The sequence below is a fragment of the Microcaecilia unicolor genome, chromosome 9 (assembly GCF_901765095.1).
Source record: "Microcaecilia unicolor chromosome 9, aMicUni1.1, whole genome shotgun sequence".
In the NCBI taxonomy this organism is placed as follows: Eukaryota; Metazoa; Chordata; class Amphibia; order Gymnophiona; family Siphonopidae; genus Microcaecilia; species Microcaecilia unicolor.
The window spans coordinates 111018440-111044287 of NC_044039.1; the positions used below are offsets into that span (position 1 = coordinate 111018440).

Genomic DNA, 25848 nt, shown 5'->3' on the forward strand with positions numbered 1-25848 from the left:
CCTAGAAGCACAGTTAAGAGTTCCGCTGAGGTGCTTTCATCGCCACCTAAGAGACTCATTGGCACATAACGACTATACTTTAGTGATGAATCACTGGAAACAAGAACTGTATTGGAGTCCTGACTCTGTCCGATTTGAAGCCTGTTTGAAATCTGTCTACGGCATGGCTGCCAATGCATCTTGGTGGGAAATGCAGTATAAATTTGTAATGCGACTGTATATATCACCACATAGGGCCTACAGAGCGACTTTGCGGGAAACAGATGACTGCCCTAAATGCAAGAATGTGAGTGCCACTTTGGGCCACTTGTTTTAGTCCTGCAGGGTGGTGCATTCTTTCTGGATGGAGTTGGGCAGACGGATTACCCAAATGTGGTCGGTGCAGTGGGTACCTGCGCCAGGACAGTTGTTCGATGTATTTGTGATTCGAGGCCAGCAGCTAGAGGGCATGAAAGCCTTTTGAAAAGAACGGTACTGATGGGGAAAAGGGTAATATTACAGTTGTGGCTGAAACCGGAGGCGCAAAGTGTTTCTCAGTGGAGAGGGGTCATGATGGAGTGCTGCTCTCTGGAGAAAAAGGGAGTCACAGACTTGCCTTCAAAAAAGGGAGACCCATTTTGCAAGATATGGTTAACGTTTTGGGACTCTCTGACACCTGTTGCAAGAAGTAGAATTTTGAACTGTTGAGGGGAAGGGTAGGAGGAGGTGGGGGAGGGAAGGGGGATAATTGGAGGGAAGGGAGGGGTGGCAAATGGAAGAAAAGGGCACAAGTTTATTGTGTATAACTGATTTATATGTGGTTATGAATGCACTAAGCTTATGTCAGTTAATGTGTAATCTGGTTTGCTAATAAATAAGATTATAAAAAAAATAAAAAGCTGAACACAAGGAAGAAGATAAAATGAGCAAATCTGATTCATTTTTCCAGTATTTTTAAAGGTGGTTATGTGAGTGTCATTTTCAACTGTCTACTTGAATGCAAAGTCTATAGGTACTTTTCAAAATTGTCTTAGCTAGATAACAATTTGCTAAATATTTTTAACAAGTTGATGGGGAAAGTATTTTATAATAAGTCATTAGTACCTAAGTCATTAGTACCACTTGACAAAAGAGAGCTTCTTCACTGGTGACTTGACAAGTAAGTAGAAACTTAAAGGGGTTATTTTTACTTGTGCTGTGTGAATTATCCAATTATACTATGAGCCAAACTGATTGCTTAGTGACGGTGCTACCCACTATGATGTAGAGAATCTGGGTTCTGTACCTGGGCTAGGTCTTTTGCTGCCCAGACAGCAAAGGCTGTGGCTCCTGCAGAAGCAGTGTTCACAGTCCCTGTGTGGGAGGGAGTCCCTGTCCATATAACAATAGTAACGCCTAGTGGACAGATATGCAGGGTTCCAAATAGGGCCTTGGCGCTTGACTCTCTGTCTAGGATGGCCACTGGGAAGGGAAGGGGAATTTCAGAGTAGTTATAAATGAAGCCCCAGTTCCGATTATGTATATTGCATGTCCAGGTTATTCTTGCTTTACAGTTAGAGTTCATTTATAGCCCACCATTTCCCATAAGTATAGTTCACAGCAGATTACAGCAATATTCTAGAGCACAATAGTCTAGGAAGTTACATAATATAAATACAAAATAATACTTTAACAAAACAATATAACATACTAATAATAATAAAGACAGAAATCAACTATGATTCAAATTATTTCTTTGTCACATAGATCTGAAACAGTGATGTCTTCAGACCTTTCTTAAATGTGGTATAGTTGGTAATATTTCTATGATTACCTGGTAAAAATTTCCAGAATTTTGCAGCTTGGAAAGCAAACAGACAATTAAAAAGCTTCTTTGAGATGATGCATAGAAAATGACACAGGGACAAAGTTTGTTCCCCACCCCATCTGCACAGGCCCTGTCTCTGTCCCCGCAGGTTCTGTCCTCATCTGCAGAAGCCTCAGACAATTATGATTTTATATTTAAATCTTTTTATTAATATATAAAAAGGAACAATATGCTGTGCAACTGTTGTGTATGAATTACAAATAGAAAACAATAGTAACAGCGAGCAGCTATAATAACCTTCCTCACCACCACCCTCTACCCTTCCAACCCCAACAATAGGTAATTTCTACTACCCCAAGGAATCCTAATCCACCTTGTTAAAATGTCCAGGGGTACAAAATACAACCCGTTCTGTATGCCCTAGAGGGAAGAAATATGCCCTATGAAGCACTGTAATGATGATGAATAACATCAACAATCTCATGATTCAGTCTAGCTCTCCTGTCTTCCACAGTCCTTCCTGCAATAGAAGATATCTTCTTAGAAATGTGCTGGTAGCAGGATGTACAGGATTCCCCATGCAAATTTTGCTAGTTGTGGCCAGCATGTTTGCTATTTTTCCAATAGATAGATAGATAGTTGTCTGCATAAACATAAATAACAGTCCAATTCATCAGTCTTCAAACTAGAAAATGACACAGGGACAAAGTTTGTCCCTGTGATCTCTGAACCCATCCCCGCCCCATGGGATCTGTCCCCGCCCCGTCCCCGCAATCTCTGTCCCCGTCCCAATCCCTGCGGTTACTGTGGGTCCCTGTCTCCATGTCATTCTCTAGTGATGCCTTTAGGACTCGGGAGATCAAATAATGACAAGTTCTGGAAATTATATAGATGGTTCGTTAATGTATAATGTACAAGATTGTACAAATGTAATTTTCCATAACAAACAGCCCAGCTTAAAAAATATCCTTGCCTCAGCAATCAACCAATGAATCCTAATAAAATAAGGAGCAATTCTATCTATTTATAAAGAGAATATTGGGCGTAAAGCTACATTTTGAACTGTTTGAATTTTTCTTATTGTTTCAGTAGACCCAAGTAGATTATATTGCAATAATCAAGTTTACTAAGAATCAGGGCCTGCACCACTAATTGAAACAAATCTACTGTTAGGTATTTACAAATTGCTCTTAATTTTCTCATCATATAGAACATACTCCTATGGAATATATTTGGTGTCCCATGGATAATTTATTAACCAGTATAACATCCAAACTTTTAATGGGTTTCTCAAGCACAAAATGGTTGCCATCAGTCAACAGATTTGATCTTTATTCTTTGTTTTGTTTTGCCCCTACTGATAGGAATTTAGTTTTTTCCTTATTCAATTTCAAATGGTGAGATGACATCCAAATTAGCTTTACAAAGTAGGGAATAGGTGCCACCGGCCTAGCTGTGTCTCTGTTTGAAGCTGCCAATTTTCTTTTACAATGGGTGTAAGAATGCTTAGAAAAGTTTCAGGAAGACTACCAGTATCAAAATGGGTGAATTTCTTCAAAAAGGTATAAATCAGTGGTTCTGAAACCTGTCCTTGGGGGCCCATCAGCCAGTCAGATTTTCAGGATATCCTTAATGAATATGTATGAGACAGATTTGCATACCTGTTACCTCTATTATATGCAGATCTCCAATTTGCATATTCACTAGAGAGATTATGAAATCCTGACTGGCTGGTGTTACCCCAGGACAGGTTTGAAAACCACTGATGTAAATAATAAATACTGAAAGACCACAGAATCAGAAATAACCTGGCCCACAAATTGTATATTTGCAGCCTGCCAAGGAGAGGAAGGTCCCAAGTTCGATTATCACTGAAGACCAGAGGCACAGGTCGTGGGAGTCAGCGACAGGACACTGGGAGGTCTTCTTGGAGTCAGCAGAGTACACCTAAGCAAACCTGTCCTATATCTAAAGTCACAGGCAGAGGTACAGGGAGAAAGACTAGATCTGCCCCTGTTCCAGAAACAAAGCAATCTTTTAGAGTTAATAGTCACAATTTATATCTGAGCCAAGGCACACTGGAGACAGACGGATCCTTTATAGAAATGGTGACACCACGAGGAAGAGGACGAGGCAGAGGAGTGGGTCGAGGCCACAGGAGTGCTGGTTGTACCTCAAAGAACAGTCCCTCAGTTTTCCGTCTTTTTCAACTAGACTCCACAGGCGCAGCTCAAAAATCAAGACATGATTCCACACAAAATTTGTCTCCAAGAACAAAAGGAAGAGGCAAAAAACGGCAATCCACAGGTAATAATATTAAGTGTTAATATTTCAAAAACTGCTACTGAGAGTGGTTATGTGATACTGTCTGTTTAAATGGATATCAGTTGTTGGGGTTAGATCTTATTGTGCAGTTGAAATGACATGGTCATAAAAATAACCAAACAAGATAGTGTACCTGAATGTAACTGATCTTGAGCTACTACTGAAAAAGGATGCATGTCATCTTTCTTTAGTTGGAAAAGATACAAGCTGTTCCTAATATTTGGCCCCATAGTACCCTGATGCATTGTTCGTATTTGGCTGAATACCAGTAATGCATTTGGGGCACTAGGGGGTCGAATATTTGGTACAGCCCTAAAGATATCAACAGAGTTCCTCCTCACCAAGCCAATTCTCCCATCAACCCTTTCTTGATTACTGTGAATAACACCTCCATTGTCCTGGTCCTTTTGGCCTACAGCCTTGGGCTCTTCTGTCTCCTCTTTGTCTTTGCACATCCACAGTGTGACCAAAATTACTTCTGTTTTCTTTACAGGCTTTCCAAAATCTGCCTTTTCTTGTCTATACTATCAGAATCCTTAGCTGCTTTCTCACTTCCCACTAATTCTACTGTAGCCTTGTCATATGCCTTCCATTAAATGATATCTCTTCATTGCAGTCTGTTCAACATTCAGCAATATGACTTGTCTTCTGCTGCTGTTAGGATCATATCTCCTTTTGAGTCACTACATTAAACTGATTCCCTCTCTAATTCTGTATAAAATTCAAACTGATTGAGTTTACCTACAGATGCATTCGCTCTGCAGAACCTTGTCACTGCTTTTATTTTCTTTTGCACCCCTCATCCCAAACTTTGTTCCTTAGGCAAGCTTCTTTTATTTATATCCTTCTCCATTGCTAAATTTGGACTCTGCCTTTTCAGCTTGCTGTACCAAGCATATGGAATAGCCTTCCTGAACGTGTACACCATGCTCCTTTTGTCAAATTCCATTTTAGCTTAAAAACACGTATCTTTTTGGTCACTTAAAAACCTGAATTTACCCATAGGATGCTTTCTCATATAGACTTAGGAGAGGCCTCATTTCTTGCAACTGGCCCTGCTGTTTAACTCAGACCTTCTTCTCTACCCCAGTATGTTTTTTTCTCTGTTCTTTGGTCTTTTAGATTGTAAGCTTCGAGATGAGTGGCTATGATATCTATCTGTGAAGTATTGCATAATATCTGGTAGCGCTGTACAAATAACAATTTGGTCAGAGTAAAACTTCCTACTAGACATGATTGGAAAGTATTCTTTCAGAGTATTTGAAAGTTTAACAATGTATTTTAATCATCCTCCTTTGACCTAAAACTGTTGTTTCATTAATATTATCATTTTTTTAAATATAAAAACACACAAAACTTAACTTATTCCATGTGAAGAGCTAAGTTTTATGTGTTTTTATATAAAAATGTTAACATTAATAAAACGTTTCTATAAAATCTTATACTAAGGAAGCCGATAAAGAATTGAGTGAGTCACTAGGCTGTGAGCCTGGTGTGAAAACTCACTACAGTGGCTTCAGTATTGTTATGTTTAATTCTCCAACGACAAGCAGGCTGCTTTGTTCTCACGATTTGGTGACATCCACGGCAGCCCCAGGAACGGAAATCTTCCTAGCAACAAAACGTTTGCTAGAGCCTTCGAGCGCACAGGCCGCGGCCATCTTTCCACCCGTCGCGCGAGAGTCCCGCTTCAGTTCTTTTTTTTCTCCACGGTAGAGAGTGACTACTTGCGGTCTCTCTCCGTGCCCAAATGAAAGAGCCTTCGCTTATTTTTCGGTTTTTGTCTCCTTTTCACTCATTTTCTTTTCATTTAAGTTGTTTCCCTTTAATTAAAAAAACATACCCTTTATTTCTTAGTTTTAAGTCCTGTTAAGTTTTCTTTCGTTTCCAACGCGGCCCTCTTAGGCCACGCGTACGTGTTTTTCTCCTTTTGTGCCTTTATTTTTGGCACAATCGAGAATTTTGATTTCGCCGCCGCTATTTTTCCATCCATGTCATCGAGGACGCCCAGCGGCTTCAAGAAGTGTACTCAGTGCAACTGAGCGATCTCGGGTACTGACCCTCATGCATGGTGTCTTCAGTGCCTTGGGCCTGACCATTGCCCAGACGCATGTAAGTTGTGTCGTAGCTTGAAAAAGCGGACACAGGCGTCGAGACAAGCTCTTCGGGATCGTCTTTTTGGAGCTTCACCCGGTTCTTCAACATCGGTACCGCAGTCGGCGGCGTCGATCTCGGCACCGGAGATGGCATCGACATCAGGAGCGCAGGTAATGGCTATCCAGACACCACACGGTGGGAGCAGTGAGCCATCGAGTGGGTCTCCACCTGTCTCGAAGACTCCTGCTGGACAGGCCTACCGGGACCAACCACTCTCGGACCCGACCCCGAGGAGGCGTGTGGATTCCACGTCCTCGTCGGTACCGAAGAGTATCGATGACGTGCTTCAAGCGAAGGTGAAGAAGCATCGTCATCAGTCTCCTTCTAAGCACAGTACCGGGAGCTCTGGGGCGTCGAAGGATTCGGCACCCGTGAAGCGCCGACGCCGGGAGGAGCGCTCACCCTCCATTCAGGAGGTGTCGGTGCGTCGGTTTTCGTACAGCCCGGTACCGCCTCCTCAACCTCAACAGATTCTGGATCCGTTTCCTGCACCGACCCCGCAGCCTTGCTCGACAGCGACTCTGGACGAGCGCATCCAAGCCATTCTTCCAGATTTGCTGGAAGGGTTGCTGCGTCAGCCTATTCCGGTGCCGGTGGTGCTTGCGCCTTCAGTACCATTGATGGAAGCGGCGGCTGGCTCTGGCCCTGTGGTGAGGTCCCCGACGCCGGTGCTGCTTGCGGCTTCAGCGTCGGCTGCCACCCAGGTCGGCTCCCCGTCGACATCGATGGAGGGAGCTTCATCGCAGCCGGCAGAACTCTTGTCCGATACCGAGGAGGATGCCTCGTGGGATGAGGGAGAAGATCTCAGATATTTCTCTTCCGAGGAGTCTTGTGGTCTTCCCTCTGATCCTACTCCTTCACCAGAAAGAAAGCTTTCTTCTCCAGAGAGTCTTTCTTTGTCTTCATTTCTCCGGGAAATGTCTGTGGCTATTCCCTTCCCGATGGTATCTGAGGAGGAGCCCAGGAATGAGATGCTCAAGGTCCTTGACTATCCTTCGCCACCTACGGAATTATCCACTGTTCCTCTGCATAATGTCCTTAAAGAGATATTGCTGAAGAACTGGAAGAAACTACTGACTAACCCCACCATTCCCAAAAAAAAGCTGAGTCCTAATATCGGATTCATGGAGAACCTGAGTTGATGAGGTCACAGTTACCTCACGACTCTATGGTTGTGGATTCCGCTCTCAAGAGGGCCAGGAGTACTAGAGATTTGCCTCGGCGCCCCTGGGGCGGGAATCTAGAACTCTTGACTCGTTTGGGAGAAAGGCCTATCAGTCCTCTATGCTCGTGTCCAAGATTCAATCGTACCAGCTCTACACGAGCATCCACATGCGGAACAATGTGAAGCAACTGGCGGACTTGGTAGACAAGCTCCCTGTGCAGCACGCCAGGCCTTTTCAGGAGGTGGTCAGGCAGCTGAAGGCATGTCGTAAATTCCTGTCCAGGGGTGCTTACGACTCTTTTGATGTTGCATCCAGAGCCACTGCTCAGGGTATAGTAATGCGCAGACTCTCATGGCTGCGTGCCTCTGACCTGGACAATCAAGTCCAGCAGCGGATTGCGGATGTCCCTTGCCGGGGGGATAATATTTTTGGCGAGCAGGTGGTCCAACAGTTCCACCAGCGGGAAACCACTATGGACAATCTCTCCCGCCGGGCGCCTTCAGCTTCTACCTCATCAGGTAGACGTTTTTTCCGGGGAAGAAGGAATGCTCCCTGTGCCTATAATAGGCGTAGGTACAGTCCTCCTTCCCGACAGCCTTCTCAGGCTCAGCCCCAGTGCGCTCATTCTCGTCAACAGCATGCACCCAGACAGGCCCCTGCAGCTCCCCAGCAAAAGCAAGGGAAGGGCTTTTGACTGGCTGCAGCTGAACAGAGCCGCCATAAACGTACCTGTGCTGGACGATCTACCGGTTGGAGGGAGGTTAAAATTTTTTCACCAAAGGTGGCCTCTTGTAACCTCTGATCGGTGGATTCTCCAAATAGTCCGGTTAGGATACTCCCTCAATTTGATCTCCAAACCTCCAAGTTGCCCACCGGGAGCTCAATCCTTCAGCTTCAAACACAGGCAGGTACTTGCAGAGGAACTCTCAGCCTCTCTCGGCGCCAGTGCGGTTGAGCCCGTTCCACCAGGGCAGGAAGGGCTGGGATTCTATTCCAAGTACTTCCTTGTGCAAAAGAAAACGGGGGGGGATGCGTCCCATCCTAGACCTAAGGGCCCTGAACAAATACCTGGTCCGAGAAAAGTTCAGGATGGTTTCCCTGGGCACCCTTATTCCCATGATTCAGCAAAATGATTGGCTATGCTCTCTGGATTTAAAGGATGCTTATACACACATCCCAATACTTCCAGCTTACAGGCGGTATCTTCGATTCCGTCTGGGAGCGCAGCACTTCCAGTATTGTGTGCTGCCCTTTGGTCTCGCGTCTGCGCCCAGGGTGTTTACAAAATGCCTGGCAGTTGTTACAGCGTTGCTACACAGACTGGGAGTACATGTGTTCCCTTATCTCGACGATTGGCTGGTGAGGCAGCAGCTCTACAGTCCATGCAGATGATTATTCAACTGCTGGAGCTACTCGGGTTTGTAATAAATTACCCCAAGTCCCATCTTCGTCCTGTTCAAAGACTGGAATTTATTGGAGCTCTGCTGGATTCACAGACGGCTCGGGCCTATCTCCCCAAGACGAGAGCAGACAATCTTCTGTCTCTAGTTTCCATGGCTAGAGCATCTCAGCGGATCACAGTTCGGCAAATGTTGAGACTTCTGGGCCATATGGCCTCCAAAGTTCATGTGACGCCCATGGCCCGTCTTCATATGAGATCTGCTCAATGGACCCTAGCTTCCCAGTGGTATCAGGCTGCAGAGAATCTAGAGGATATGATCCAGCTGTCCACCGAATTTCACAATTCCCTTCAGTGGTGGACAGTTCGATCCAATTTGACCTTAGGACGTTCCTTTCAAATTCCTCAGCCTCAAAAAGTGCTGACAACGGATGCATCCCTCCTGGGGTGGGGAGCTCATGTAGATGGGCTTCACACTCAAGGAGCTTGGTCCCTCCAAGAATCAGATCTTCAGATCAATCTCCTGGAGTTGCGAGCAGTCTGGAACGCTCTAAAGGCTTTCAGAGATCGGCTTTCAAATCAAATTATTCAAATTCATACAATCAGGTTGCCATGTACTACATCAACAAGCAGGGGGGCACCGGATCTCGCCCCCTGTAGCGGGAAGCCGTCCAGATGTGGCTTTGGCCTCACCGTCACGGCATGTTTCGCCAAGCCACATATCTTGCAGGCGTAGCCGACAGGCTGAGCAGGATCATGCAACCTCATGAGTGGTCACTCAACTCGGGCATAGTGCGCAAGATCTTCCAAGCGTGGGGCACCCCCTTGGTGGATCTTTTTGCCACTCAGATCAATCACAAAGTCCCTCAGTTCTGTTCCAGATTTCAGGCCCACGACAGACTAGCGTCAGATGCCTTTCTCCTTTATTGGAGGAAGGGCCTTCTGTATGCATATCCTCCCATACCTCTGGTGGGGAAGACTTTACTGAAACTCAGACAAGACCGCGGAACCATGATTCTGATTGCTCCTTTTTGGCTGTGTCAGATTTGGTTCCCTCTTCTTCTGGAGTTGTCCTCCAAAGAACCGTGGAGATTGGAGTGTTTTCCAACCCTTATCACTCAGAACGAGGGGTGCTTCTTCATCCCAACCTCCAGTCTCTGGCTCTCACAGCCTGGATGTTGAGAGCGTAGACTTCGCCTCCATGGGTCTCTCTGAGGGTGTCTCCCGAGTCTTGCTTGCTTCCAGAAAAGATTCCACGAAGAGGTGTTACTCTTTTAAATGGAGGAGGATTGCCGTCTGGTATGACAGCAAGGCCCTAGATCCTCGCTTTTGTCCTACACAGACCCTGCTTGAATACCTTCTACACCTGTCAGAGTCTGGTCTCAAGACCAACTCCGTAAGAGTTCACCTTAGTGCGATTAGTGCTTTTCATTATTGTGTAGAGGGTAAGCCTATCTCTGGACAGTCTTTAGTTGTTTGATTCATGAGAGGTTTGCTTTTGTCAAAACCCCCTGTCAAACCTCCACCAGTGTCATGGGATCTCAACTTCGTCCTCACCCAGCTGATGAAACCTCATTTTGAGCCTCTGAATTCCTGCCATCTGAAGTATTTGACCTGGAAGGTCATTTTCTTGGTGGCAGTTACTTCAGCTCGTAGGGTCAGTGAGCTTCAAGCCTTAGTAGTTCATGCTCCTTATCTCAAGTTTCATCACAACAGAGTAGTCCTCCGCACTCACCCTAAGTTCCTGCCGAAGGTGGTGTCGGAATTACATCTGAACCAGTCAATTGTCTTGCCAACATTTTTTCCCCGTCCTCATACCCGCCCTACTGAACATCAGTTGCATACTTTGGACTGCAAGAGAGCATTGGCCTTTTATGTGGAGCAGACAAGCCCCTTCAGACAGTCCGCACAAATGTTTGTTTCTTTCAATCCCAACAGAAGGGGAGTCGCTGTTGGGAAACGCACAATTTCTAATTGGCTAGCAGATTGCATTTCCTTCACTTATGCCCAAGCTGGGCTCAGTCTTGAGGGTCATGTCACGGCTCATAGTGTTCGAGCCATGGCAGCGTCGGTTTCCCACTTGAAGTCAGCCACTATTGAAGAGAATTGCAAGTCTGCGACGTGGTCATCAGTCCACACATTCACATCTCATTACTGCTTCCAGCAGGATACCCGACACGACAGTCGGTGCTGCAGAATCTGTTCGGGGTTTAGAATCCAACTCCACCCCCCTAGGCCCATATTTATTCTGTTCCAGGCTGCACTCTCAGATGTTCTACTTCGTAGGTCAATCCTTGTTATGTCTTGCCTATTGACCTTTCTTTGTTGTTTTGAGTGAGCCTGGGTGCTAGGGATACCCAATCGTGAGAACAAGCAGCCTGCTTGACCTCTGAGAAAGCGAAGATACATACCTGTGACAGGTGTTCTCCAAGGACAGCAGGCCGATTGTTCTCACAAACCCGCCCGCCTCCCCTTTGGAGTTGTCCTTGTTATTTGTTATCTCTCTATATAAAAGGCAACACCAACGTTCTATGAAGCCTCCAGCCGGAAGTGTGAAGGGGGCGAGATATCCGGTTTCCCTATGAGTGTCTGCCCCGCCCTCTCTATAACACAAACAGTCAGTGAAGGAAAACAGCAGAGCACGAAATCAAATCGCTGGCTCTGTAACAGTGAAGGACTCAGAGGGGGGAGGGGAGAGAGGCCAGAGAGCAGGGACACACACACTCCCACATGCACACAGAAGAAAACCTTGCTAGCCCCCCCCCCCCCCCCCCCATTTCATTTGCATCAGAAACAGGGCTTTTTTACTGAAGGACTCGGAGGGGAGAGAGGGCAGAGGGCAGGGACACACACACTCCCACATGTACACAGAAGAAAACATTGCTAGCCCCCGTTTCATTTGCATCAGAAACGGGGCTTTTTTACTAGTTGCTTTATATTTTACTGAAGCGGGACTCTCGTGCGACGGGCGGGAAGATGGCCGTGCATGTGCGGTGCTCGCACCCACGCGCTCAAAGCCTCTGTAGGATGAAAATAAGTAATTAGGGCAATAATTATTCCCTGATAGGCCAAGACCAGCTTAGGCTAGATCACAGGGAAATACCCCTACAGCTCTAGCAAACGTTTTGTTGCTAGGAAGATTTTCGTGGGCTGCCGTGGACAACACCCAATCGTGAGAACAATCAGCCTGCTGTCCTCGGAGAATACCTGCTACAGGTATGTATCTTCGCTTTGCTCACATACTATTAAAGTGAGAAGGAATTCTTGAGCGCTGGGATTTTGATAAGATCTGATTCTAGATATGTACATTTTTATTCAGCTAATGAATAATATGTAAATTCCTGAGTAAATTGTATCAAGAGACGCTCAACTTGGAAACATCACAAAAATTCAACTGTGTACTTTAAAAAGGTGATCTACCAGCATTGTACTAAACTGCAAGAAGCTTGTATTAATTTTATTTATTTATTTATTTTGCACATTTATACCCCACGTTTTTCCCACAGTTTTGCAGGCTCAAAGTGGCTTACAATGCACTGAATGACTATTGCCAGATCAGAGATGAGATGGTTACAATCAAATTAGATAGACTAGAGGAAACAGGGAAAGTAGATAACAGGGAAAGGGTAAATGAGTCTAAAATGGTCCGTAGATATGCTGGTAGGAAGAGCTGCAGGTTATAAGTTGAATCTGAGGAGTAGGCTGAACCTCTTCTGGCTGGTAGAGAGATACATCAACTGGACACACCAAGATGACCCTGCTTGATGGAAATGGAATCCATTAACTGCCACTCCTGCTCCCATGGCAACTGGCGCAGTGACCCACACACTCTCCACCTCTTCAACGGAGAACAACTGAGATAGAAGTGGAAACCGAGAAGCATACAAATTAGGCCGCCTCTGCTGCTGGGATCGGCAGGGCAGTACCTTCCAAGAGGGCCCAACAGCGGAAATAAGGTTTTATAATTTAGGTGTGAAAAGGGTATTCATGTTTTTATCTCAGTGATACAAGGTTCTCTGCTACTTCTAGGTACCTGCAGTATTCACCTTTCCTAAGTCACCATCCTTGGGCAAAAATAAATGTTACATAAGAGGTTATCCTTGTTAACCCTAGATTGTACAAAATAAAATATATATGCACCGACACTTTTTTAGTTAACCACCTATGGCTTCCCATGGAAAATATTGCTCTCCCAAAGCTCAAGAAGTGTTTTAAAAAATTAAATGTCATGGCAGAAGTGACTAGATCCCCAATGGCCAGCTACAAGTACCCACAGGGCTTGAGCAAAAGATGTTAAAAACAAACTTTCCTCTGGGACTCATCTTGTTGCAGGAATTACCACTATTGTTAGCAGAATCTGTGGTACTTCAGGAGTCAAACACCACACACCAGAATGAGAGAGAAATCTTCTTTATTTGCCAGCAAACAAAGTAGGACATCAGCGCTAGCTCTCTCCTTCTCTTCAGCTCTCTGTGTCTTGTGTCTCCTGTCTTGGTTCCTTCTCGTCTCAGCTCCTTCTCTAACGTAAGCTGCTTCTGCTCTCCTTTATATAGGGTCCTAAACCCTTCTAGCCCCCCTTTCTCACCAGATGGTAAAGAATAGATTGATTACCCTGTCTTGAACTAATTATCTCTACACATTTACTCAAAAATATCAGTTACATAGGTTTGAGATATTTCCTAAACTGACCTATGACCTGGGGCCTCTCAAACTAGACAATGTGGCACCTATCTCCTGCATTTTATTATTATTATTAAATTCTCAGATTCCCAGCTAACTTCATACTAACTGCTAACTGGACTCTGGCATTCATTAAGGGGCCAAGGGGCCAGTCTTGCTTAATGGCACACAGACATGGTTTGTTATTACTTTCAGAAGACCAGTCCTACACTTAGCTATAATCCATCAAGGAGAAGAGTTGACTTTTCCTGACCTCTTTCACCTAGCTAGGACTGTGGATAATTCAAACCAGACGATGACCTCTTAAACTGCAGACAAATCTCACTTGAAAGTCAGACAAAGATGTAACACTGAATTGAAAAGATATTCTACATAGAAATATAACTTATTAATTAAACAGAATAAAACATATTTTAAAATAAGCAAAAATCAGAATTCCTTATAAGACAAAATCTAACTTATCTAGAATTATTTAAATCTACTCTATCTCCTTCTAAACAGCGTTCAGTCTAATCTTTTAAAACAGCTTGCTTGCTGATCCCCTCGAGATTGTCCAGTATGCCTTACTCAGAATGGCATCCAGATGTGGTAAATAATACCTATGAACCATCCATCACTCAAAAAGGGACAAAGAAAGTTTCATTTCTCTCTGACCTTTCTAACCTCTAGTCTAGCAAAAGCTAGACATTTGAGTAATTAAAACCAGATGGCATTCTACCACTTTACAGGACTGAACCAAACAAACAGAATTAACAAATTAATATGATTTCTCTGTCCAAGCTGCCTCAATCTGAAGTATCCAGAGACTTGAGCAGTGATGCAGTGGTAGCAGACCTACCAGGCTATCTTCACAGCTTTGTGGTCCTCTTTCTTAAATAGTAAATAGTTGGACAGCCACAGAAAATAATGGTTGTCTTCTACCCTGCATGAGTACCTCACTTTGGGAACACCTAAAAATACAGCAGATGAAGAAGTCGCACAAATGAAAGCAGTCCTGTGGCTTTGAGGAATGGGAAGTGGAGTATCAAATGCTGGCAAACACGAGAATTCTCAGTCTAACAAATGCAGTAGTAGCAGTACCTCAAAAACTGTTAAAACTGATGAAAGATTAAACAGAGAGGACCCTTCTCAGACCAAGTCCCCTTGAAGGCTTTGGCCTTACATCTCGCCATGGTGATCTTCACACCATGTTTATCCTGTAGAGAGAGTATTCAGCACAGGTCCCCATACCAGTTGTACACAGCATTCTATCTAATACAAGCCACTGTCACATTTCTTGAAGGTTTCCAAAAGCTATAGTCTAAGTTGGTAATGTCTGACCCTATTTTTGATTCCTATAATCAGGGTTCACCTTTTTTTTTCAAAAACAGGGCTTAGATTGTGTAGCAGAACGATCACTTTGCCCCTTATAACCAGGGCACTAGAGGAGGTGGTAAGTGTAACTGTTCCCCAAGTAATAGGGGATTCTCCGAAGACAAGCAGGCTGTTGTACTCTCACAGCTGGGTGACGTCATCCGATGGAGCCTAGTGCACACGTACTAGCATTATTAACTCGGAACTCTCTAGCAACATCCCACCACGCATACACTGGTGCCTTCCTGCCCAAGTGCAGGTCCCTTAGGGGCTCATTTTACTACTACTACTACTTAACATTTCTAGAGCACTAAGCACTTAGCCTTACAAAGTTCCATAGTAACCTATGGAACTTTGTAAGGCTAAGTGCTTTGAAAATACGCCTGTTAGTCTTTGTTTTTCTCCGGAGCAGGGAGGACACGTCCTCATGTTCTCCTCACAGTGCATGCATCTCTCTTTCATGGTGCTTTCCCATGCTGGTATTTTTTTCACCTTGTTTGAATAATTTTTCTTTTTTTTTTTTTTTTTTCAATATATTTTATTTCACTTTAGTTTTATTAGTTTTTTCAGCTCTTTGTTTTTTGCCCATTAGTGTGGAGCACCATGATCCTTTTCTCAGTGTCTCAGAAAGACCCCCCCTCCCCTCCACGAGGGTGTCCCATTCACTGCTTTTGTGAAGGAGATGGCTTCTGCCATCCCATTTAAGTTGGAGACTGAGGAGGAGCCTAGGGCAGAAATGTTAGCTGTCTTGGGTTATAAGTCTCCTCCTGTGTAAGAGGTCACTGTACCATTGCACCCTATCCTTAGGGATATACTGATAAAGAATTGGGAATCTCCCTTCTCAGTACAAGTAGCACCCAAGAAGGTGGATATGCAGTTCCGTATCCAGAAGGCCCCTGGATTTGAGAAGGCCCAGCTGCCTCACCACTCTGGTAGTCGAATTCGCTCTCAAACGAGCCCTCTGTCTCATGCCTTGGTGCCCCCAGGGCAAGAGGCCAGAACTTTGGACACATTTGGGAGGAAAACATTTCAGGCCTCGATGCTCGTTGCCCGCATCTGGTCTTACCAGCTCTACATGAGCCTTTACTTTGGAGTCTTTAGTGAGTCGTACACTGAGTCTGGAGGATTCTCTCCCTGCAGAGCAGGTCACCAAGCTTTGCCAGTTGGCCAATAAGCAGATGGAGTGGAGGCAGTATTTGACCTTTGATATTGTGTCCAGACTCTCTGGAATGGGTGTGGGGATGCGCAGACTCTCATGGTTGCATGTCTCTGACCTGGAACAGGAGAGGTTGGCAGATGTGCCCTGTCAAGGAGACAACTTATTTGGAGAGAAAGTAAAAGAGGTTGCTGACCTCATTAAAAAAAAACACACAGATACTGTCCACACTCTCTCTCGGCAGCCTCCATCTGCTGCATCTTCAACAAGAAGATTTTCGACTGGGCAGAGGCACAGGTCCTACTACTCTCAGACAACTCAAGGCCAGCGTCCCAGGCCTCGCCAGTCCTGCCCTCAGAAGGCCCAGCTGACTCCCCAGTCAGAGCAGGGCTTTTGACTTGGTCCAGCAGAACATAGCCACCCAAAGAGTATCCGTTCCAGACAGCCTACCGGTCAGAGGGAGGCTCACTTTTTACCACATAAGTACATAAGTACATAAGTAGTGCCATACTGGGAAAGACCAAAGGTCCATCTAGCCCAGCATCCTGTCACCGACAGTGGCCAATCCAGGTCAAGGGCACCTGGCACGCTCCCCAAACGTAAAAGCATTCCAGACAAGTTATACCTAAAAATGCGGAATTTTTCCAAGTCCATTTAATAGCGGTCTATGGACTTGTCCTTTAGGAATCTATCAAACCCCTTTTTAAACTCCGTCAAGCTAACCGCCCGTACCACGTTCTCCGGCAACGAATTCCAGAGTCTAATTACACGTTGGGTGAAGAAAAATTTTCTCCGATTCGTTTTAAATTTACCACACTGTAGCTTCAACTCATGCCCTCTAGTCCTAGTATTTTTGGATAGCGTGAACAGTCGCTTCACATCCACCCGATCCATTCCACTCATTATTTTATACACTTCTATCATATCTCCCCTCAGCCGTCTCTTCTCCAAGCTGAAAAGCCCTAGCCTTCTCAGCCTCTCTTCATAGGAAAGTCGTCCCATCCCCACTATCATTTTCGTCGCCCTTCGCTGTACCTTTTCCAATTCTACTATATCTTTTTTGAGATAAGGAGACCAGTACTGAACACAATACTCCAGGTGCGGTCGCACCATGGAGCGATACAACGGCATTATAACATCCGCACACCTGGACTCCATACCCTTCCTAATAACACCCAACATTCTATTCGCTTTCCTAGCCGCAGCAGCACACTGAGCAGAAGGTTTCAGCGTATCATCGACGACGACATGATGGCCCCCAATGATGGCCCCTTATAATCTCCGACCAGTGAGTTCTTCAAATAGTCTGTCATGGGTATGACCTGAATTGGTGTCAACGATCTCCAAATTGCACTTGTGGAGGAAATCTCCACCCTTCTGCAGGCCCGAGCAGTCGAACCCGTGCCACCAGTGGAAGAACAGCAGGGGTTCTATTCCAATTTGTTTCTTGTGACCAAGAAAACTGGGGGATACCGGCCCATCCTAGACCTTAGGGCCCTGAACAAATTTTACTAAAAGAGAAGTTCAGGATGATTTCCCTGGGCATTCTGTTCCCTCTTATTCAGGAAAATATTATTATTATTCTGGACTTAAAGGATGCCTATACCCACATTGCGATATTTCCCAGTCACAGGAAGTATCTCAGATTTCGAGTGGAGAAACGCCACTTCCAGTATCACATTCTGCCATTTGGCCTAGCATCTGCCCCCAGAGTTTTCACCAGGTGCTTGGCGGTAGTCGCAGCATTTCTACGCAGACTGGGAGTGTATGTGTTCTTTACCTGGACAATTGGTTGGTCAAGAACATATCTCAGGGGGCAATTGAGTCAATGTGGTTAACTAATTCAGGTGCTAAAGCTACTGGGGTTTGTCAAAAATTAAGTCCTATCTGAATCCAGTACGACAATTGGAGTACATAGGAGCCCTGCTAGAGACAGCGCAGTCTCAGGCCTTCCTTCCTCTACCTAGAGCGGATACTTTAGTAGCGCTTGCCTCACAGGTCAGCAGCAGCCAGCAGATTTCAGCTTAGCAAATGTTGAGACTGATGGGACATTTGGCCTCCACAGTGCATGTCACTCCTATGGTGCGGCTGCACTTGAGAGCTGCCCAGTGGACCTTAGCTTCCCACGAGGAATGTAACGGATGTCATTCGTGTCCCGTCAGAGTTTGCTCACATCCATCTGTGGTGGACAATTCGATCCAGTTTGACTCCGGGACTTCCATTCCAAATTACACTGCATCAAAAGTAGTTGACAATGGATACATCCAGCCTCAGTTGGGGAGCTCATGTGGATGGGCTTTCACACTCAAGGTCAGTGGTCCGCTCAGGAAACTCATCTTCAAATCAATCTCCTCAAGCTATGGGCCATTTGGAATGCTCTAAAGGCTTTCAAAGATTGACTCCAAAACCAAAGTATCCAACCATGGAGTGGAGGAGTGGCCTAGTGGTTAGAGCACCGGTCTTGCAATCCAGAGGTGGCTGGTTCAAATCCCACTGCTGCTCCTTGTGATCTTGGGCAAGTCACTTAACCCTCCATTGCCTCAGGTACAAACTTAGATTGTGAGCCCTCCTGGGACAGAAAAATATCCAGTGTACTTGAATGTAACTCACCTTGAACTACTACTGAAAAAGGTGAGCAAAATAAATATAAATAAATAAACCAGTTTGCAATGTTTTATGTCAACAAGCGGGGGGGGGGGGGGGGGTAAGGGATCCTATTCCTTGTGTCAGGAAGCGGTGGATATGTGGCAATGGGCTGTCCTTCACAGGATAAGCCTACAAGCCATATACCTTCCCAGCAAGAACTGCCCAGCGAACAGACTGAACAGGACATTGCAACTGCACAAGTGATCTCTCAACAAGAGATCTTCTGAGAGTGGGGCACCCTCTCGGTGGATCTTTTCGCCACTCATCTCAACAAGGTCCCTCAGTTCTGCTCCAGGCTCAGATCACACGGAAGATTAGCGTCAGATGCCTTTCTCCTACACTGGAGAAGACGACTTCTGTATGCATATCTTCTTATACCTTATGGCTGTGACAGATATGGTTTCTTCTTCTTCTGGAGTTGTCTTCAGAAGATCCGTGGAGATTGGACCGCCCTCACGGCTTGGATGTTGAGAGCGTAGAACTCTACTTCCTTGGATTACCTGAGGGTGTTTCCCGTGTCTTGCAAGCTTCCAGGAGAGAGTCTACTAAGAGGTGTTACTCTTTTAAATGGAGAAGGTTTGCCATCTGGTTTGGGAGCAAGGCCTTAGATCCTTTCTGTTGTCCTACACAAAAACTGCTTGAGTACCTCCTGCACCTCTCGGAGTCTAGTTTAAAAGCTAACTCTGAAGAGCGCATCGTATAGGACCCCGCCAGGCAAGTGGCTCCAGACCGCTAGTGATCATTTTGAGGATACTGAGCTTGCAAATAGGTGGGAAAATGTGGGATACAAATGCAATAAATAAATAAATACCCATAGGCAATATATTCTACAGTCCTCGAGATCAGGAAATACTTTAACCTATGAGAACAAATGGATCCTGTGCTTTCAGGATTACTCCGCGGAGGTCTCTGGGAGACGGCGTGCATTTTCATCACTCTGCTCAAAGCTGTATGCCTTGAAAATAAGGTTTACTTTAATGTACCCTGGCATATTGAAGGTCACACACAACGGGTCAGTACGTTCTTTTGAGTCGACAGAGGAAGCAAAGGGATTCGTGACTCAATTAGAAGAAGAACTTAAGGAGAGCACAGGCAGAGATGCACCGCCCTGAAGCAGACTTGGGATCTGTATTCATTGAAGGACTGACAGTGGAGAAGGAGCGAGATCCGGATACCGAGGATCCAGCTGCATAGGCAGCGAAATGGTTGGACACTGTGAAATATAATAGGGGGCAGGTTGTAAAATGTTTGGACTATTAAAGTTGTTTTGCCCCAAAGCAATAGGTCCAGTAATTAGGGCTTAGGAGTGAAAGTTGGCAATTTATACTGTATTACTGGGTAGAAGTTATGGGGTATGCAGGTTAAGTAAAGGAGGGGAAAGAGGCAGGGGTGATGATTTTTTGCTTTCCTTTAACATTTGGTATATTAACCACGAAGGGGGATCTAGGAACAAAGACTTATGTACAGTTGGCCCGGGGGGGGGGGGGGGGGGGGGGGGTGGAGAGGTGGGAGAGGTGTCAATACGTGATGGTTCCCTATCAGGGGACAAAGGTTCCCGGGGGGCAGGGAAAGGCGGGGAGGGATGGCGGATGTATAAATGTTATAGTAGTTGTACAGACAACAGTGGGAGCAGAGTTTGTATGAGAAGTGGAAGGTGGGAGGTTACAAGGAGGAGGAAGCATATGCGAGGCTTTTGGGCTTACCTGGGGGGGCGGGGCTGGGACGTCGCCCTGGGGGAAATAAGTGGGAGTATAATAACGATAATTATGTGCAATACTCACGCTGTTTATGGTTAAATTAGTCACATAGAACGTAGGGGGAATTAGTTCTCCGATAAAGAGATAAAAATCCTGCAACAATTACAGAGGCACAAAATAGATATAGCACTCTTACAAGAAACACATCTCAATCAAGTAGAGCACGCCAAGCTGAGAACATGGTGGGTGGGGGAATGTATTTCGCCGGGTGCCCAGGGAAGGAAGGGAGGAGTGGCGGTGTTAGTACGTAAGGGAGTGGCAGCTGCAGTTAGCTGGATTTACTCGGACCCAGGAGGGAGATATGTTTTGGTTGAAATGGATTTTCAGGGTCACAAGATTCTAATATGTAATGTTTACGCACCTAATCAATATGATAGGAAGTTTTATAACTCAGTGATAGGACAAATACTCAAATATCCTAATGTGCACATGGTGGTGGGTCGAGACTTCAACACGGTATGGGATCCCCTGATGGATAGTTCACAAGGTCAGAGGAGAGATATGGGAGCGTCTAGCAAAGGCCTGCAGAGACTGTGCCACTTGGTGGACTTGGTAGATATCTGGAGAGTGCTACACCCCGCGGAAAGGGATTATACACATTTGTCACGTGCACACTCTACATAGGCACGTATTGATTACCTACTCTCCACTAGGGCCCTGTTCGGTAAACTTACAGCAGCAAATATTGGACCCTACACAATCTCGGACCATGTGTGGGTGTGTATGGAGTGGGAGCTGGATCCATTGAAATCTCACTATAATCCATGGAAATTCCCAGTAGAGTTATATAGACATGAGGCTTTAAGGGAGAAGTTAACGGAGCGTTGGTGGGACTATGAGATTTTGAATGCAGAACACATGATAGACCCGTTTTTGTACTGGGATGCGGCCAAAGTAGTATTATGGGGCAAGATCATCAGCTACTCACATTATGTCAGAGTAGCATGTAACCGGGAGATTCTAAGCTCTTTGGTTGGTAAGGCTCGCAGGGTGTATGGACAGACCCGAGCGGCGGCACACCGAAGCAGGCTGTTAAAGTTGCAGGCGGCGCTGAATGAATTGTTGCATCAGCGAGCGGCCAAATCGCAAATGTACTATAGATATCAGTTGTACAGATATGGTAACAAGACAGGTCGCCTTATGGCGCACCTAGCACGGCCTCAAGGTAGCAAGGGGAGAGTCCTCCAATTGAGAGATAGTCAAGGAAAGGTGGTGCGTAAAGATGGTGACATTTGCGAAGTCTTCTCCAGGTTCTATAGCCACCTCCAGATCAGGGACTACCGGGCTCCCTTTACTTGAGTAATATTAAGTTGCCCACGCTTAATCAGCAGGATCTAGACATGCTGAATCAATCAATTCAGGAGGACGAGGTGTCCCTGGTGATTAGTAAGGGGCATCTGATGAAGGCTCCAGGCCCAGATGTATTTAGAATGGAGTTTTATAAAATGTTGGGAGAGTCGCTAACGCCGGCTTTAACTAGGTATTTTAATAGAATGGTAGATGTAGAACAGCTATTGTCTGATCTGTCAAAGGCGCAGATTGTAGTATTGCCAAAGCCGGGCAAAGATCCTTTGAATCCTGAGTCGTATCACCCTATATCACTACTAAATGTGGAGGCAAAGATAATGGCGAATTGTATGGCCAGAGTATTACCAAAATTGATACATGAATCACAAGTGGGATTTGTGGAGGGGAGGGCGATAGCCAAGAATCTTAGGAGGATTTTGGGGGCGCTAGAGAGACAGAGGAGGAGAAGATCTCCGGCACTGCTTATAAGCTTTGACGTGAAAAAAGCATTTGATAAGGTACGATGGAATTTTTTGTTTAGTGCCATGGAGGCATATGGTTTTGTAGGGCGTTTTGTATCTGCAGTTAAGGCGCTCTATCATTCTCCTCGAGCTAAGATTCTGGTAAATGGAGTGGAATTGGGGACATTCCCCATATGCCGTGGTACGCATCAGGGCTGCCCATTGTCTCCGTTGCTCTTTGTATTATCATTAGATCCATTGATACGAGACATTTTGGATACACCGTCTGTAAAAGGGATACAGTGTGGTCAGTGCGTCTTTAAGGTAGCAGCATTTGCTGATGATTTGTTAGTGTTGTCAGAACCCCGGGATTCTTTAGTTATTATTTATTTGTTTATGGTTCATTTATACCCCACAGTTTCCCACAAATGCAGGCACAATGTGGCTTACATGAATTACAAAAGTAGAGAAGTACAACACATGAATTTTACAGCAGAATAAGGAGAGAACACTAACAACAATTAGGGTGACTAATAAGCAGAATTACTAATGGAGTAAGTTTTTTCAAAAAGGAACATTTTCAACATCTTCTTGAAAAGGTGATGATCAGATTGAGACTTTAGGTTCAGAGGTAAAGCATTCCAAGTCTTTGGGCTGGAGTAGTGAAAAGTAGAGGCAAAAAGAAGCTTGTATTTGACACCCCGACAAGACGGATAATGAAGTTGGAGATAGGTGCGGGCTGTGTTGATGGCATTTCTAGGTGGGAGGTCTATTAAAGGAATCGTATTCCGGAGCTAGACCTTAAATAATTTTATGCGTTAAGGTGCAGAGCTTGAAAGTGATTCACTGTCTAACTGGGAGCCAGTGTAGATTGAGACGTAGAGGCTGCGCGGGAACCATGCGCGATCTGCCCAGGATGAGTCTTGCAGCAGTGTTCTGGGCAGTCTGGAACTTTTGCAGTAGTTGCTCCTGGCAGCCTGCATAAATCCCGCTGCAGTAGTCAAGGTGAGAGAGAACTAACCAGTGAACAAGTGTGCGGAAGAGCTCTCTGGTGAGACAAAACCTAATGCGTCGCAGTCTCCACATTGCGTAGAACATCCGCTTGGTGACCACTTGCAAATCCAGTTGAAGGTAAGGGTCCAGCTCAACACCTAGAAGTCTTAGGCTCTTTGAAATAGGGAGAGTCTGGTCTTTAAGGACAAGCAAGCGTGATGAAAATCTGGTATGGATGGACGAGAGCACCAGACACTGAGTTTTATCTTTGTTTAACTTAAACCGAAATACCTCAGCCCAATGATCCATGATGGAAAAACTCGCTTCATTCAGATCTTTGATTTCATCCAATGAGGAATGGAAGGGAATAGAGATGGTTATATCATCTGCGTAGATAAATGGATTCGTCTAGTTTTTCTAGTGCTGTTGCAAGGGGAAACAGCATGATGTTGAATAGCGTTGGTGAAAGAGGCGAACCTTGGGGGACCCCACAAGTAGCTTTCCAGGGCGCTGAATGATCTGGAGTGCCTTTGACCTGGTATGTTCTGAAACCAAACACGTTCCCTCCGATGCCTAAGGTGTCCAATAGATGTAGTAAGATGTTGTGGACCACCATGTCCAACGCACTGGACATATCGATCTGCATCAGTAATACTTTTTCCAGTAGAAATTTCCCATTTAAAATCAGACAGGGCCGTAACCAGAACCGTTTCAGTACTATACTGAGCGCGGAAACCTGACTGAGAGTAGTGCAGGATATCAAAGGACTCTAGGAATACATTTAACTGAGTGTTCACCAAGCTTTCCATCACTTTGACAATCAGTGGAATGGACGCCACTGGTCGATAGTTAGAGATGACGTCGGCTTTGATCTTTGGATTCTTAGGAATGGGTGTGAGAAGAATTCTGCCGTGCTCTGGGGGGAAGAGGCCATGATTCAACATGTGATTAAGATAGCAAGTCAAGTCTACAATGAAGCGCTGTGGGCCCACTTTCAAAAGGTGACTAGGACAAGCATCCAGGCCACAAAACTTATTGGAGAACTTCAGGAGTGCTTTAGAAACATGATCTACAGGAACGCTGTCAAAGGCAGACCATGTGCGATCGGCTGGACAGGAAGCAGAGCTTGAATCCAAAGAGCGTAAGAAGTCATCCACATCTGCAGGGGAACTAGTTAGTGTGGATCTAAGAACTTGTATTTTGTCCTTGAAATAAGTAGCAAGCTGGTCCGCCAATGGTAGATCGTCCTGAATGGTCTCCAGCTTATTGATGTCAAGAAAGGAGTTCAAGAGCTGGTTTAACTTTTTAAAGTCTTTTCCTGCAGATTTTAATTTCATGGAAAAGTAAGAGCATTTAGCTTTCTTGATGGAATACTTATATTTGCGGTGGCTGACTTTCCAGGCTTCCAGCGCTTGACCTGACTTCTTTTTACGCCATGTACGTTCAAGCCTTCGTGTTGCAGTTTTCAAAGTTTTTAGCTCAGTAGAAAACCAAGGCGTTGAGCTTCGGAAATAGGAAGTTTTGATTTGCGTGGGTGCTAAAGAATCTAGAACACTCCTGCATTTGTCGTCCCAGGCTTTGAGATAGTGTGCAGAATCGGCTTGTTCTGCCCAATCATTGCTATAAACTGATTTCCAGAACAAAGGCATGTCAATTACACCTCTCGAGGTATAAGTGCGTATAGGGCTGTGGTGGTGCAGGCCCGAGCTTAACCAGCTCAAGTTAAATTGGAGCTTGTAGTGGTCTGACCAGGCCGCTTCCATCCAACGGATGTCATTTAGGAGGAAATTGGAAACATCAATGAATTTAAAGGTGAAGAGATCCAGAGAGTGGCCTTTGGAATGGGAGGGGTGAGCATCCGGACACTTTAGGTCCCAGAGATGGAGGAAATCCAGAAACTAATACAAAATGTGCCCAGGTCCCAGTCACAGGGGTCCCCATAACTCAGCGTTAATGGATATTATGAGATAATATGGGGATTCTGCGGGATTGAGCTTGAATTTAAATAAATCAGAAGCGTTGGCATCCTCGGAGGAGGTGAAGCAGCTGATGGGTCAGGACTTTCCCTTAGGCTGGGCTGTAAGATCATTTAAATACTTGGGCATAAGGTTGACTATGGACTTGGAGCAGTTATATGCTCTCAACATTACCACCTTGTTGGAGGATACGAGGAATCAACTGGGGAAGTGGGAGGGTCTCCCATTGTCTCTGCGAGGTAGGATGAACCTAATACAAATGGTGGTATTTCCTTGGTGGCTATATGTATTACAGACGCTCCCGCTTCACTTGCTCCAAAAAGACCTGAAAAGTGTTTATAGAGCCTTTAGTAACTTCTGCTGGGCAAGGAAGAAGCCAAAATTGTGGTTCTCTAGTATGGTGGGAGGGTGGCAGGAAGGCGGGCTTGGGATCCCTGATCTATATTTATACAATCAAGCATGCTTGTTGCGGCATTTAGAAGATTGGGTAAGTCAAACAAGCGAGTTCACCTCGATAGAGCTAGAAAGAGAATACTTTGCCCCCTATGATCTCATTACATTGTTACACACCATAAACGGGCTCAGCTTCCGCACCACCTAAAACACTGCACGTTACTTGAACCATTAAGGGAAGTGTGGAAGATACTGGTGAAGAGATTAGGGGGGAACCCATGGGTCTTGGATCAACTAGCTCTCAGAGGCAACA

At 45.3% G+C, this 25848-nt stretch overlaps 1 protein-coding gene across 1 annotated transcript in view; it reads left to right on the top strand.

The window, feature by feature from the left end:
* The window catches only part of BAZ1A (bromodomain adjacent to zinc finger domain 1A), a 763171-nt gene that overhangs the window by 694870 nt on the left and 42453 nt on the right, over window positions 1-25848 (top strand). The window contains 1 exon segment of the mRNA XM_030214053.1: window positions 3621-4093. Within this exon segment, the coding sequence (XP_030069913.1) occupies window positions 3621-4093 (473 nt within the window).